Source organism: Mustela lutreola, chromosome 14, assembly GCF_030435805.1.
Source record: "Mustela lutreola isolate mMusLut2 chromosome 14, mMusLut2.pri, whole genome shotgun sequence".
NCBI lineage: Eukaryota > Metazoa > Chordata > Mammalia > Carnivora > Mustelidae > Mustela > Mustela lutreola.
In genome coordinates, this window is record NC_081303.1 from 6710525 (window position 1) to 6723003 (window position 12479).

Sequence of the window (12479 nt, forward strand, 5' to 3'; positions counted from 1 at the left end):
ACTTCCGATTATGTCGCTCCCTGAAAAGAATGTTCCTTTGCTACAAAGGATCAATTTTTTCACCATATATATATAAATGATATATTTATCATTGATACATTTATCAAATATACCAAATGACATATTTACCATTGATATATTTATAATTGATATTATGATATAATAAATGATATCATAATAATATATATCATTATATATGATCATAAATATCAATGATATTGATAAAATATCAGTATCATCCAATATTCTGCATCCTTTTAGCTCAAAGTCAAGGTCTTCTTAAAGCCTGTGCTGCTTACAGTTACATCCCCCCATGTTCTGGACTCTTGCTGAAACTCAGGAGCTAGTGGGGTGTTGTAGGAAGAACAAAACATTTGGAGATACTCGCTAGCCTTTGTTACTTAAACTCTGTGCGCCTCTCCCATGTATTAATAAAGGCACCAAAACCACCTTGCAGGGTTGGTATGAGAATGAAACAAGAGTCAACGTGAAGAAGTTGGAATAGCACCCCATGCACGGGAGGCCGTCAACAGAGGGTAGCGGTTAAGCATCATGTGTATTCATTCATACACATGAATTCTTGTCACTTTCATCCAAAGTGCTGTCAGGAAATCCACTCGCACACTTGTGCCTCAACTAGGCTGAGGGAGAGAAACTGGCAGTCCTCAATAGCATCCTACCCAGCCGCGCACCTATTCATGTGTGTGCGCGTTGTGTGTATGCGTGTGTGTGAGTGTGTGGATTATTTATACAACTGAAATAGCGAGAGAATGTGTAAGGACTGCCGGCCCATAACAAGGAGCAGCTGCTCCCGGTCTCGCTCAGGCGGCCGTAGTCAGAGCAACCTGCTGCTTCTGTGGCAGGACCGCAAAGTCAGGGGGCCCGCCTGTCTCCTCAGAACCGGCTCTAGTTGTGGCACTCCTGGTGGTCTGTGGCCTAGGAAAGTATTGTCAGCACTACTTTCCAGGAACGGAATGGCGTCATGGCCCATGAGACAGTTTGCAGAGAATGGAATCAAGAAAGGAAGATGGAGATGCCCAGGAAGATAAATAGTAAAAGGCTGCCAAAGTCTCATCATAGGAATGAGTGGGACTAAAATAAAATAAACAACAGAAACCAGTGGGGGTGCGGCTAAAGGGCTGATGAGGATTAGAAAAACATAGTGAAGGGAAAATATAAGGAAGCTGTAGAAAAAAAAATAGAAGCAAATGAATATAAGCATTAGATACTGATTCAGTATCTATGCATTAGATACTGATCATATTAGTTACTGATCATATCTGTACATTAGTTCTGATACACTAGATAGATCATACATTTCTAGAGGGCTGGGTCCGTGTCCGCTGGTTTTTCCCTCACGTAGCCCTAACCATACACGATCAGATCACAGAGGAGTCATGTGCTTTGTCACAGGACCACCGGGAACCTGGTTCTAGGACCAGAGAAATGTTTTGAGGCAAAGTCAGGGTGGAGCGTCTGCTTTACTTCGAACTGCAAGTTTGGCACTTAGCACATCGAAAGTAAAAGTAGCTGTTAAGCCAATATTTGCTGAATGAGTGAAGAAGTCAATTTATGAATCCACGGCACAACAAAAATATGAAAAATGTTGTGCTGCATGAAACAAGATGAAACTAGTTATTCTGTGCTGTGATGAGTGGCTCGTTCAGCTCCTCCAAGATAAGGCAGATAGATGTTCATAATCTTGTCCCAAGATACTTTTCTAAGCTCTGGAGGTGGGGTTGCGGTAGGCATTTTACTACAGGAAGAAGTAATAGTGAGATTAATGGCATACACACCGCTGAGAGATCCAAGAGTGGGCATGGGGTAGTGTTCTCAAGGCTGAGCTGTTTATTGCTGGGGATAAAGACAGAGCTACACTTCCCTGTGGTCCTTGGTTTCTGAATCTCGGCACAGCCTTATCCTAGTAAGAATCCAGAGGACCGCTGACAGTCTTGGAACAAAGTGTTGAAAGAGTTTAATGAGTAATCCATCAAGGTCGCCCTTCCCAGTAACGACACACCAGATGGCTCCACCACATTCTGCTTCTCGGCAAAATAATCACTAATTAATCTTGTACATGTCTTACTCACGTCACCCACACAGCTAAATAAAGTTCAATGACAAACCTACCATAAAGTCCCATTTTATTTTTCTCTTGGACAGTCAAGCCATGAACAAACTGAGAAATAAAAATCCATCTCCAAACAACTGTTACTCTGCGAGGAGAGCTTTGTTAAGCCTGATGTATTCAGCACATTACTTTACCCCAAACCCTGGAGCAAGAGAATTATCAAAACCCTTGAAAAGCAAAGAGAATTCTGCATAACGTAATTTACTTTTGAATCACAATTTGAGAAAGTTAATAGGATGAAAAGCATATTGTAAAATAGGCTTGTGTTGTTCTGGTGCTAAATTTCTATACTCAGTTCTATACTTACAACATATTTTCAAAACCCAGTAATATTTATTATTGGACCTTATCCTGAGGTCTAATTCTTGGCAGCCTCAGTCCTCCCAAATACAGTCCATAACTTTGAAGTGACAGAAAAATGCCTCTGAGTCAAGAAAATAATAAAACAAAACTCACTAAATTTAATGTTTTTATTCCTATCACACATTATTTATTTTTATTTTCTGTCTGTTAGCAAATGGAATTGTTTTGTTATTAGCACACAGCCTACTTGATGGGGTCAATATGATTCGTGTGTGGAGATAAATATTTTAGAAGGAAATCTGCTCATAATAGAAAAAAATGACAGCTGATGACATTAGAGAGAGAAAAGGCTAAAAAGCAGACAGACAGAGGTAAATTACTGAACTGTAAAATAACAGGCAGTCATCATGGTGGTCCTGAATCATGAAGATTTTGTTGAGTTTACTACCCTCTGCTGAAGAAGACAGGGAAGTGGTCACTTTAGAAATACTTCAGAATATTATAACTTTTTTTTTAGAATTGGCGCTTGAAAAGGTGAGATGAGTCATGTGGAAAAATCAGATACGCAGCACATTTTATTCTCCAGGGCCAAAGAGAAGTAAACTCTTACTATAATTAGGAATTTCTGATGTAAGTCCATATTCTCAGCAGTAAGAGCTAATGAAAGAAGTTAAGTATCTGGGCTTTCCTTCTTTTTATTTATTTATTTATTTTTAAAGCACCATTTCCACATAGAAAAATCAAGGGCTACTTGCTTTTTAGCAATCATCAGGACGTAGAAGTGATTAACACGGGCAATCCAGAATAGATAAGATAAAATAGGTTCTATTTGGAAGAAATAAAAACAGAAGCATAGTTTAGATCAATTTTGAGCACGTGCTACGTCATTAAGACAAGTAAGTAATATTTCCAAACAAAGGAGCAGAGCACAGAGGTGAGGAAGCCAGATGGTGCAAGCCCGCAGCCTGGGTTCAAATCCTGACTCCCTCACTTGCTGGCTGTGTGACTTGGCAAAAGATCTATACTCTGTGGGCCTCAGGGTACTCATCTGTAAAACGATGATAATAGAATAACCTTGAGTTATTATCAGTTAGTTGATCCTTAAACAAAAGGACACTTCAGGAGGCCCTTGGTCTGGTTTAGTCCAGGGCTAAGGCGACAAGGAAACCAGTAGCTGGTGTTGACTGAAGCTTACAGGTGTACAATGCTCACCATCCAACATCTTTAAAGTCCTCCAGGTGATCTGACTGGGGGTCTTTGGTGTGCAGATGATGAATGCACTCTGGAAAACACTTCCATTTTTTCTTCGACAGCAAAGAACGCTACCTCAAATCCCAAAGATTGGGTATCATAGTTACAAAGAAAGATTTCCAAAGGTAATATATTCTGCAAACTGGGTTTACGATCTAAAACCCGACAATGCCAGATACCACTGGGAAAGCTCCTGGTTCAGATGAGGACACAGTGAGCTGAGAAGGCTTAGAAGCAATGGTGAAGAAGGAATCACAGGGACAAGCAGTGAGAAGACAGATGAATTGTTAGGGAAGCATATTTTGCTCAGTTGCCCTTATTGGACATGCAGAGAATAGTCTACATGTCCAAGATTAGGAGGTATGACACCTTAAGAAATTACTTAAATAGGAAGAGCAAAGCTAAAATTTAAAAAGAAGAGAGAGAGAGATCTATGCACTATTGTTATGGAGAACTGGTTTAAGATCTATGTCACATAAGGGGCACCCAGTGTCTCAGTTGCTTAAGCTTCTGACTCTTGACTTCAGCTCAGGTCACGCTCACAGGGTGGTGAGACTGAGCCCCAGGTCAGACTCTGTGCTCAGCGCAGAGTCTGCTTGAGATTCTCCCTCTCCCTCGGCCCTCCTCTCTCTTTCTTGCTCTCAAATAAATAATAAAACCTTAAAAAAATCTGTGTTCCATAATAACTACATGATATCAGGATGTTCATTTCACAAGTAGTACATCCCTCTGAATAACTGGGTTTTCTATCACTGTACAAAATGCACTGCTTCCTAACAAGACTGTTAGATTTACATGCGTGATTGGTGCATAGAATGGTATTCAGATGAGAGGGAGTCACTCTGAGTTCATCCAAGAATGGTGCAAGAAAATGGTAACAATCACAAGAGCCAAGGCAATAATAAATTATTGTGGAAAGCATCATTCCTTCCAAAATTCAGCATGCATTATGCCAAATTTCCATTTGGCATATGCATTATGCCAATCAGTTAGCAGGCTGATTGATTTGGAAGGACGGTGGGGCGTTGAGTTAACTTTAACAGCAGGGGGTTTCCATAGCATATATTGCTTCAAATCAGTAACAGCACATGTTACTCAGCAAGCACACGTGTATCGAGAAGAAACGGGCTCAACTGTGGGTCATGGGCTTTGAATTCTAATCCCACTGTAGTTCTGTGACTGCATATCTTGAACAAGTCATCTTTTCTCTGGACCTTAGAGCCGGCATCCATAAATGCAGGGCTGGATTGTTAAACTTTTCCCAATTCTGATTCCATGTTGGGCAAACAACTTGCAAACTGGAAGTCATGGCCGAAATGTTGCCATCCTCATTTTGTCACATTGTGTCAAAGGGAAATTAGCTTTTCTTCCTTCTGCAGATAATTCTGCCATGTCCATGGCCAATACTCCAAAAATGAAAAATGTACATTATAAAATACAATTCTCTATTTGAACTTCAGTTGCTTAAAACTCAATCCTCATGATGATCTAGGGCTGTTATGGTAAAGAATTTTGTGTGCACAGAGCAAATGTCATACTTACTCCAAATAAAGAGCAACTGGGTTGATGTGTATGTTCTATTTATCCATTTTCTAAAGTTAGTTGTAAAAGTTCAGGCATGATATGGGAATAACTAGTAACTCACCCCACACAACAAAATGGCATGAATGAGTTTGGCTTGAAAATCAAATGTTGCCCCTAAAGAATAAAAAACATAGTTTCTCATAATACCTGTTAAAGGCATCTCCTTTTTAAAAAATTACTATTCATTAATGTATTTAAACCATGATCAAGTAAAAGATTAATTTCAAAGCTATAGCCTTGATCATATAAACAGTCATAGTTATTATGAAACAAAATCAGACATTATTTCCTTTAATATATATTTTGCAGAAGTGAATGCTTCCAATGGGGACGGAGTTTGGGACATCAGAATTCATGTCTGAAACTCTCTAGATCATCTTTATCATCTGGTGTCCTTTTTAATTTTTATTTTATTATTTTATTTTTTATTATTAAGTAGGCTCCATGCCCAGCATGGAGCCCAATGTGGGGCCAGAACTCACAACCCTGAGATTAAGACCTGAGTGGAGATCAAGGCTCTGACACCCAACTGCTTGAGCTACACAGGCGCCCCATCTGGTGTCTTCTTTTAAAAATAAGAATCTCACTTTACATAAACAAATGTACTTATCAGTTCCATTTTCTTATGTCTGTGTATATACGGTGGTTTATGTCTGTGTTGGAAACCAAACCTGCAAACAAGCAACTTCTGGGAGTACTTGAATTCTAATGTACAATACATGTCAAGATTTAATCAATAAAGATGGTCCCTTATAAGGAACAGAGTTCGGAAACCAAAGGGGGTAAATTTATTAAATGAGACGCATTCATTAAAATAATTGTTCTCCTTGCTACTCCAAAATGGCATAACTATCTATCAGTAATCTGATTTTAATTTCAAATACCACAAAAAATCATTAAGTATTGCAGAGCAGTGAGAACAAGGTAGGTTCTGAAACCAGAATGAAGAAATACAGATGAGCTAATTAAAGGATTAATAACCTCTAGGGAAAAAAATCCCTATTTTCATATAGTAAGTCAGAATTTAAACAGCAGAAGTTCTTAAAGGATTAAGATAAAATCTAAAAATATATGGCTTTATAAGTTTCTTCTAATAAAGTGTGTAGACATATCTACTGCCAGAATTCAAATCAAGAAATTCTAGATGCTGTAGAGACACATAATAAGAAGTGGTTGAACCTCAGTGGGTTTGTAGTCTTTGTGGACAACATTTCCGTAATCACACCTGCTGGAGACAGCACAGCAGTTTGTGGGGCAACAGTCCAAGGACGGACTTTGAGCAAGATTGTCCGGCTTTTGCTCCATATTAGAAATCCTTTAGTTTTAGATATTTCAGATATCTGAATTTTAAAAAATGTTCACTATCATCAACACCAAGGTGATAAACATTCTTTTAACAGTCATTGCACAAATTTCCATTTCCACTTCTCCCCCGAGTTCCTATATTGTATTTCTAAGAGGCTGTGTGACATCTTCACTTGAATACTGAATAAACATCTTGCATTGATCATGGCAAAACGGAAATGGTTGACTTTCATCTCCCACCTCTCTTCTTGCAGTCTTCCGCAGATCAGGAGATATCAGTGATTGTCATTCAGCTTCTCAAGCCAAAACACTTCAATTGTTTTTGATGTCTGTCTTTCCCTCACTTATCACATCCAGTCCTGGAGCACCTTCTGATAATATTTCCTCACAATTCCAGAATCTATGCCCCCTCGGCCACCACCAACCTAAGCTTGCATCTCTTGGCTGAATCGCTGCGATAACATTCAGGCTAATTTCCATTCATGCCCTGCACTTCACTACATTGATCATTTGAAACTGTAAATCCAACAATTCCACTTACTGGTCTTTATCCGAAGACACCACCACCACCACCACCAAAAGCACATTCAAATAGATATATGCACTCCTATGTTCATACCAGCATTATTTACAATAGCCAAGATAGGGAAGCAACCCGGGTCCATCCACAGACAAATGGATAAAGAAGATGTAATCTCCATCTCTGTCTCTCTCTCACACACACAATGGAATATTATTACTCGGCCACAAGAAAAGTAAGAGGTCTTGCCGTTTGTTATGAGTGGACCCAGAGAATATTACACTAAGTGAAATTAAGTCAGAGAAAAACGAGTACAGTACGATTTCATTTATGTGTGGAATCTAAAAAACAAAACAAATGGACAAACAAAACAAAACAAAACAGAAACAGACTCACAGCTACAGAGAACAAAGTGATGGTGACCAGAGAGGAGGGGGTTGGTAAAGGGGATTAAGAAGTTCAGTCTTCCAGGAGAGGGAGCAAGACAGGGGAGGGGTAGCCGACTGAAACAGCTTCAGGTCCCAGGAGTTCAGCTAGATGGTTATCAAACCTGAACACCTACACACTCAGCAGGAGATGGAAGAGAAGAAGAGCAGCAATTCTAGGAACAGAAAACCGGCCGCTTTCTGGAAGGCAGGATGGACGGAAAGGTGACTCTGAAGTGACAGAAAGATAGACAGTGGGGGGAGGGGCCAGCGGTGGAGCAACAGGGCACAAATTCAGAAGTTTCAGAAGTCTGCTTCACTGAGGGACGTCGCTCCAGAGGCTAAGCGGGGGGTGGGGGGGTGGTGTGTGTGGAGCCCTCGCGGGGACACTGTGGCCTCAGGTCCTGCAGGGTCACCAAAAGACCGGGGGTGTCCGAGTGTGGCAGAGCCCCCAGGTATCGGAGCAGGGAAGCCGGCAGCAGAGACGGAGCCGAGTGGTGGCTCTGAGCTCGGGGTTACCTTAAACCACGATCTGAAGCACCGTCGGGCCACAGCACTTCGAGCAGAGACCCCACAGGTGACAGATCTGGAGAGACCCCCTCCTTCCTCCTCTAGGAGGAGCAGCGCAAGAAATCTGCTGGGTTTGGAGACTCCAATGGGCCCCACGCCAAGGATAGAAGCGCTCAGTCACAGGCCGGGTGAGCTCGGAGCGTGGCCCGAGACCAGGGAGATGAGACCAGGGAGACGGGAGGGACTGACGGCTTTTCTCTGAGAGCGCACTGAAGAGTACGGCCCTGACTCTCAGCTCCTCTGGGACTGGAGACTGGGCGGCCGCCATCTTCATTCTCGTCCTCCAAAGCGGTACGGAAAGCGCTCAGGGAACAAAAGCTCCCAAAAGCGAACCGGAGCAGATCGCTTAACCTGGCCCCTGGCAAGGATGGTGCATTCCGCCTCTGGCAAAGACAATTGAAAATCACGGCAATAGGCCCCTCCCCTAGAAGATCAGAAAGAACATCCACCCAAGACCAAGTTTACTGACCAATGAACTATGGGAAAGCAGCACATAGAATTCATGGATTTTTTCCCACAATCCTTTAGTCTTGCAAAGTTAATTTTTTTTAATTTTATTTTTTTCTTATTTTTTTAACTTTTCCTTTTTCCTCTTTTAACATTTTTAACTACTTTATCTTAACAATACCTTTTTTTGTGATTTTTTTCATTTATTTATTTTCAGCATAACAGTATCATTATTTTTTCACTACACCCAGTACTCCATGTAATCCCTGCCCTCTATAATACGCACCACCTGGTACCCCGACCTCCCACCCCTCGCCCCCCCGCCCCCCCGCCACTTCAAACCCCTCAGATTGTTTTTCAGAGTCCATAGTCTCTCATGATTCACCTCCCCTTCCAATTAACAATACCTTTTAAAAAAAATCTTTTAAAATTTTCATTGCTATAGTCATCTTTTATCCCTTCATTGAATTTAACCTTTTTTTTTGGTATACATATAGGTATTCTTTTTTCTTTAAAATTTTGGGATACATTTCTTCTAATAGATAAAATATACCCTAAATCTAGCACATGGCTTTGTTTGTTCTACTCTCCAGCCTAGAGAGACTCATCTCTCCTTTTTTTCTTTTTCTAACCAATTTAACAATTCCTTTTTTAGAATCTTTTTAAAATTTCCATCTTTATAGTCATATTCTATCCCTTCATCATATTTACCCTTATTTTTGTGTATATATATATATATATATATATATATATATATATATACACACACGTGTGTGTGTGTGTGTGTGTGTGTTTGAGTTTGAGTTTTTCTTCCTTTAAAATTTTGAGTTTTTGGGGGCACCTGGGTGGCTCAGTGGGTTAAAGCCTCTGCCTTCGGCTCAGGGTCCTGGGATTGAGTCCCACATTGGGCTCTCTGCTCAGCAGGGAGCCTGCTTCCTCCTCTCTTTCTGCCTGCCCCTCTGCCTACTTGTGATCTCTGTCAAATAAATAAATAAAACCGTTTTTTGAGTTTTTCTTTCTTTAAAATTTTGGGAGGTACTTTCTTTTAAGACACCAGAATACACCCAAAATCAAGTGGGTAGCTCTGGCCTAGTCGTGTGTGTGTGTGTGTGTGTGTGTGTGTGTGTTTCTTTAAATTTTTAAATTTTTATTTTTCCCCCTTTCTCGCCACCTCCCTCCCCAGTTTTGGGTCTCTTCTGATTTGGTTACCATATATTTTTCCGGGGTTTTTGCCACCCTTTTAGTACTTTATTCTCTCATTCATTTATTCTTTTCTGGATAAAATGAAAAAAACTTTTTTTCATTTTCATTTTCATTTCATGAAAATGAAAAACTCACCACACAAAAAAGAATAAGAGGCAATACCGATGGGGTATTAGGGACCTAATCAATATGGAAATTGGTAATATGTCAAGAACTAGAGTTCAGAATAACAATTATCAAGGTGCGAGCTGGGCTCAAAAAAGGCATGGGAGATATTACAGAATCCCTTTCTAGAGAAATAAAATTCCTTTCTGAAGAAATAAAAGAACTAAAATCTAACTAAGTTGAAATTTAAAAAGCTATTAATGAGGTGCAATAAAAAATGGAGGCTCCTGCAAGATGCCCTTCAACAGATGAATGGATAAAGAGGATATGGTCCAAATATACAATGGAATATTATGCCTCCATTAGAAAGGATGAAAACTCAACTTTTTTTTTTTTTTATCAACATGGACGGGACTGGAAGAGATTATGCTGAGTGAAATAAGTCAAGCAGAGAGTCAATTATCATATGGTTTTGCTTATTTGTAGAGAATAAGGAATAACACGGAGCACATGGGGAGATGGAGAGGAGAAGTGAGTTGGGAGAAATCAGAGGGGGAGATGAACCATGAGAGACTGAGAAGCAAACTGAAGGTTTTGGTTTTGTTTACAGTTGCACCCCAAACCATAAGATACCTAGGAATACATCTAACCAAAGAGACAAAGAATCTTTACTCAGAAAACTATAAAGTACTCATGAAAAAAATTGAGGAAGACACAAAGAAATGGAAAAATGTCCCATGCTCCTGGATTGGAAGAACAAATACTGTAAAAATGTCTATGCTACCTAAAGCAATCTACACATCTAATGCAATTCCTATCAAAATATCATCAATTTGTTTCAAATAAATGGAACAAATAATCCTAAAATTTAAATGGAACCAGAAAAAATCCTAAATAGCCAGAGGACAGTTGGAAAAGAAAGCCAAAATTGGTGGCATCACAATTGCAGACTTCAAGCTCTATTACAAAGCTGGAATCATCAAGACAGTATGGTACTGGCACAAAAACAGACACATAGATCAATGGAACAGAATAGAGAGCCAGAAATAGGCCCTCAACTCTACGGTCAACAAATCTTCGACAAAGCAGGAAAGAATGTTCAATGGAAAAAAGACAGTTTCTTCAACAAATGGTGTTGGGAAAATTGGACAGCCACATGCAGAAAAATGAAACTGGACCATTTCCTTACACCATACACAAAAATAGACTCTAAATGGATGAAAGACCTCAATGTGAGATAGAATCCATCAAAATCCTTGAGGAGAACACAGGCAGCAACCTTTTTGAACTCAGCCATAGCAACTTCTTCCTAGAAGCATCGCCAAAGGCAAGGGAAGCAAGGGCAAAAATGAACTATTGGGGAGGAGTCCAGATGGCGGAGGAGTAGCAGGCTGAGACGACATCAGGTAGCAGGAGATCAGCAAGATAGTTTATCAAACCATTCCAAACACCTACAAATCCAACAGGAGATCAAAGAGAAGAAGAGCAACAATTCTACAAACAGAAAATCGACCTCTTTCTGAAAGGTAGGACCAGCAGAGACGTGAATCCAAAGCGACGGGAAGATAGACCGCAGGGGGAAGGGCCGGCTCCCAGCAAGTGGTGGAGCAAGTGAGCACTAAATCAGGATTTTTAAAAGTCTGCTCCACTGAGGGACATAGCCCCAGAGGCTAAACTGGGGTGAAGCCCACGCGGGGACAGTGTGGCCTCAGGCCCCACGGGGTCACAGAAGGATGGGGGTGTCTGAGTGTCACAGAGCTCGCAGGTATTAGAGCGGAGAAGCCAGCTACAGAGACAGAGCCGAGGAGTGAGTTCTCAGCTTGGGGTTACCTTGAACCATAATCTGTGGCAAAGTCCGCTGCTCTGTGAGTGGGGTCCCCACAAGATCCAGGGAGACCCCAACCTGGAAGAGTGCAGGGATCTGTGGGGTTCGGAGACTCCAGGCAGAGCTGTGTGCCAGAGACAGAGACATTGGCCACAGGCTGGGTGAGCTTGGAGCGCAGCTGGAGACCAGGGAGACGAGAGGGACTAAGGGATTTTCTCTGAGGGCGCACTGAGGAGTGCGGCCCTGAGCTCTCGGCTCCTCCGGCCAGAGACTGGGCAGCCGCCATCTTCATTCCCGTGTACGGAAAGTGCTCAGGGAACAAAAGCTCCAAGCGCGAACCCGAGCAGATTGCTTAGCCCGGCCCCTGGCAAGGGCGGTGCAATTCTGCTGGGGGCAAAGACACTTGAGAATCACTTCAACAGGCCCCTCCCCCAGAAGATCAACAAGAAATTCAGCCAAACCCAAGTTCACTTACCAAGGAGAAGAGCGGAATTCCAGAGCAGGAGAAAGCAAAGCACAGAACTCATGGCTTTCTCCCCATGATATTTTGGTCTCACAGTTAATTTTTTTCCAAAGTTTTATTTTTCGATCTTCTGCTAAATGTTTTTTTAACTTTTACCCTTTCCTCTTTTAACGTTTTTTAACTAGTTTATCTTAATACTTTTCATAAAAAACTTTTTTGGACCTTCATTATTATAGTCATATTTTATCCATTGTATCTAACTTTATTTTTTGTATACACATAGGGTTTTTTCTTCTAAAAAATTTGGGGTAAAACTTCTTCTAATAGATCAAAGTACACGTAAATCT

General features: G+C 41.0%; 1 protein-coding gene across 7 annotated transcripts in view; it reads right to left on the reverse strand.

Moving 5' to 3' along the window:
- Positions 1-12479, reverse strand: part of RGS7 (regulator of G protein signaling 7) — a 501886-nt gene that overhangs the window by 131754 nt on the left and 357653 nt on the right. The window contains exon 1 of one of the 7 annotated variants that reach the window (XM_059145952.1): positions 11675-11949. The exons of the other annotated variants lie outside the window; for them this stretch is intronic. Coding sequence (XP_059001935.1) covers positions 11675-11816 — 142 coding nt within the window. The 5' untranslated portion in view covers positions 11817-11949. Of the gene's footprint in view, positions 1-11674; positions 11950-12479 lie in introns of those variants that run through there. 7 annotated transcript variants of the gene reach the window in all.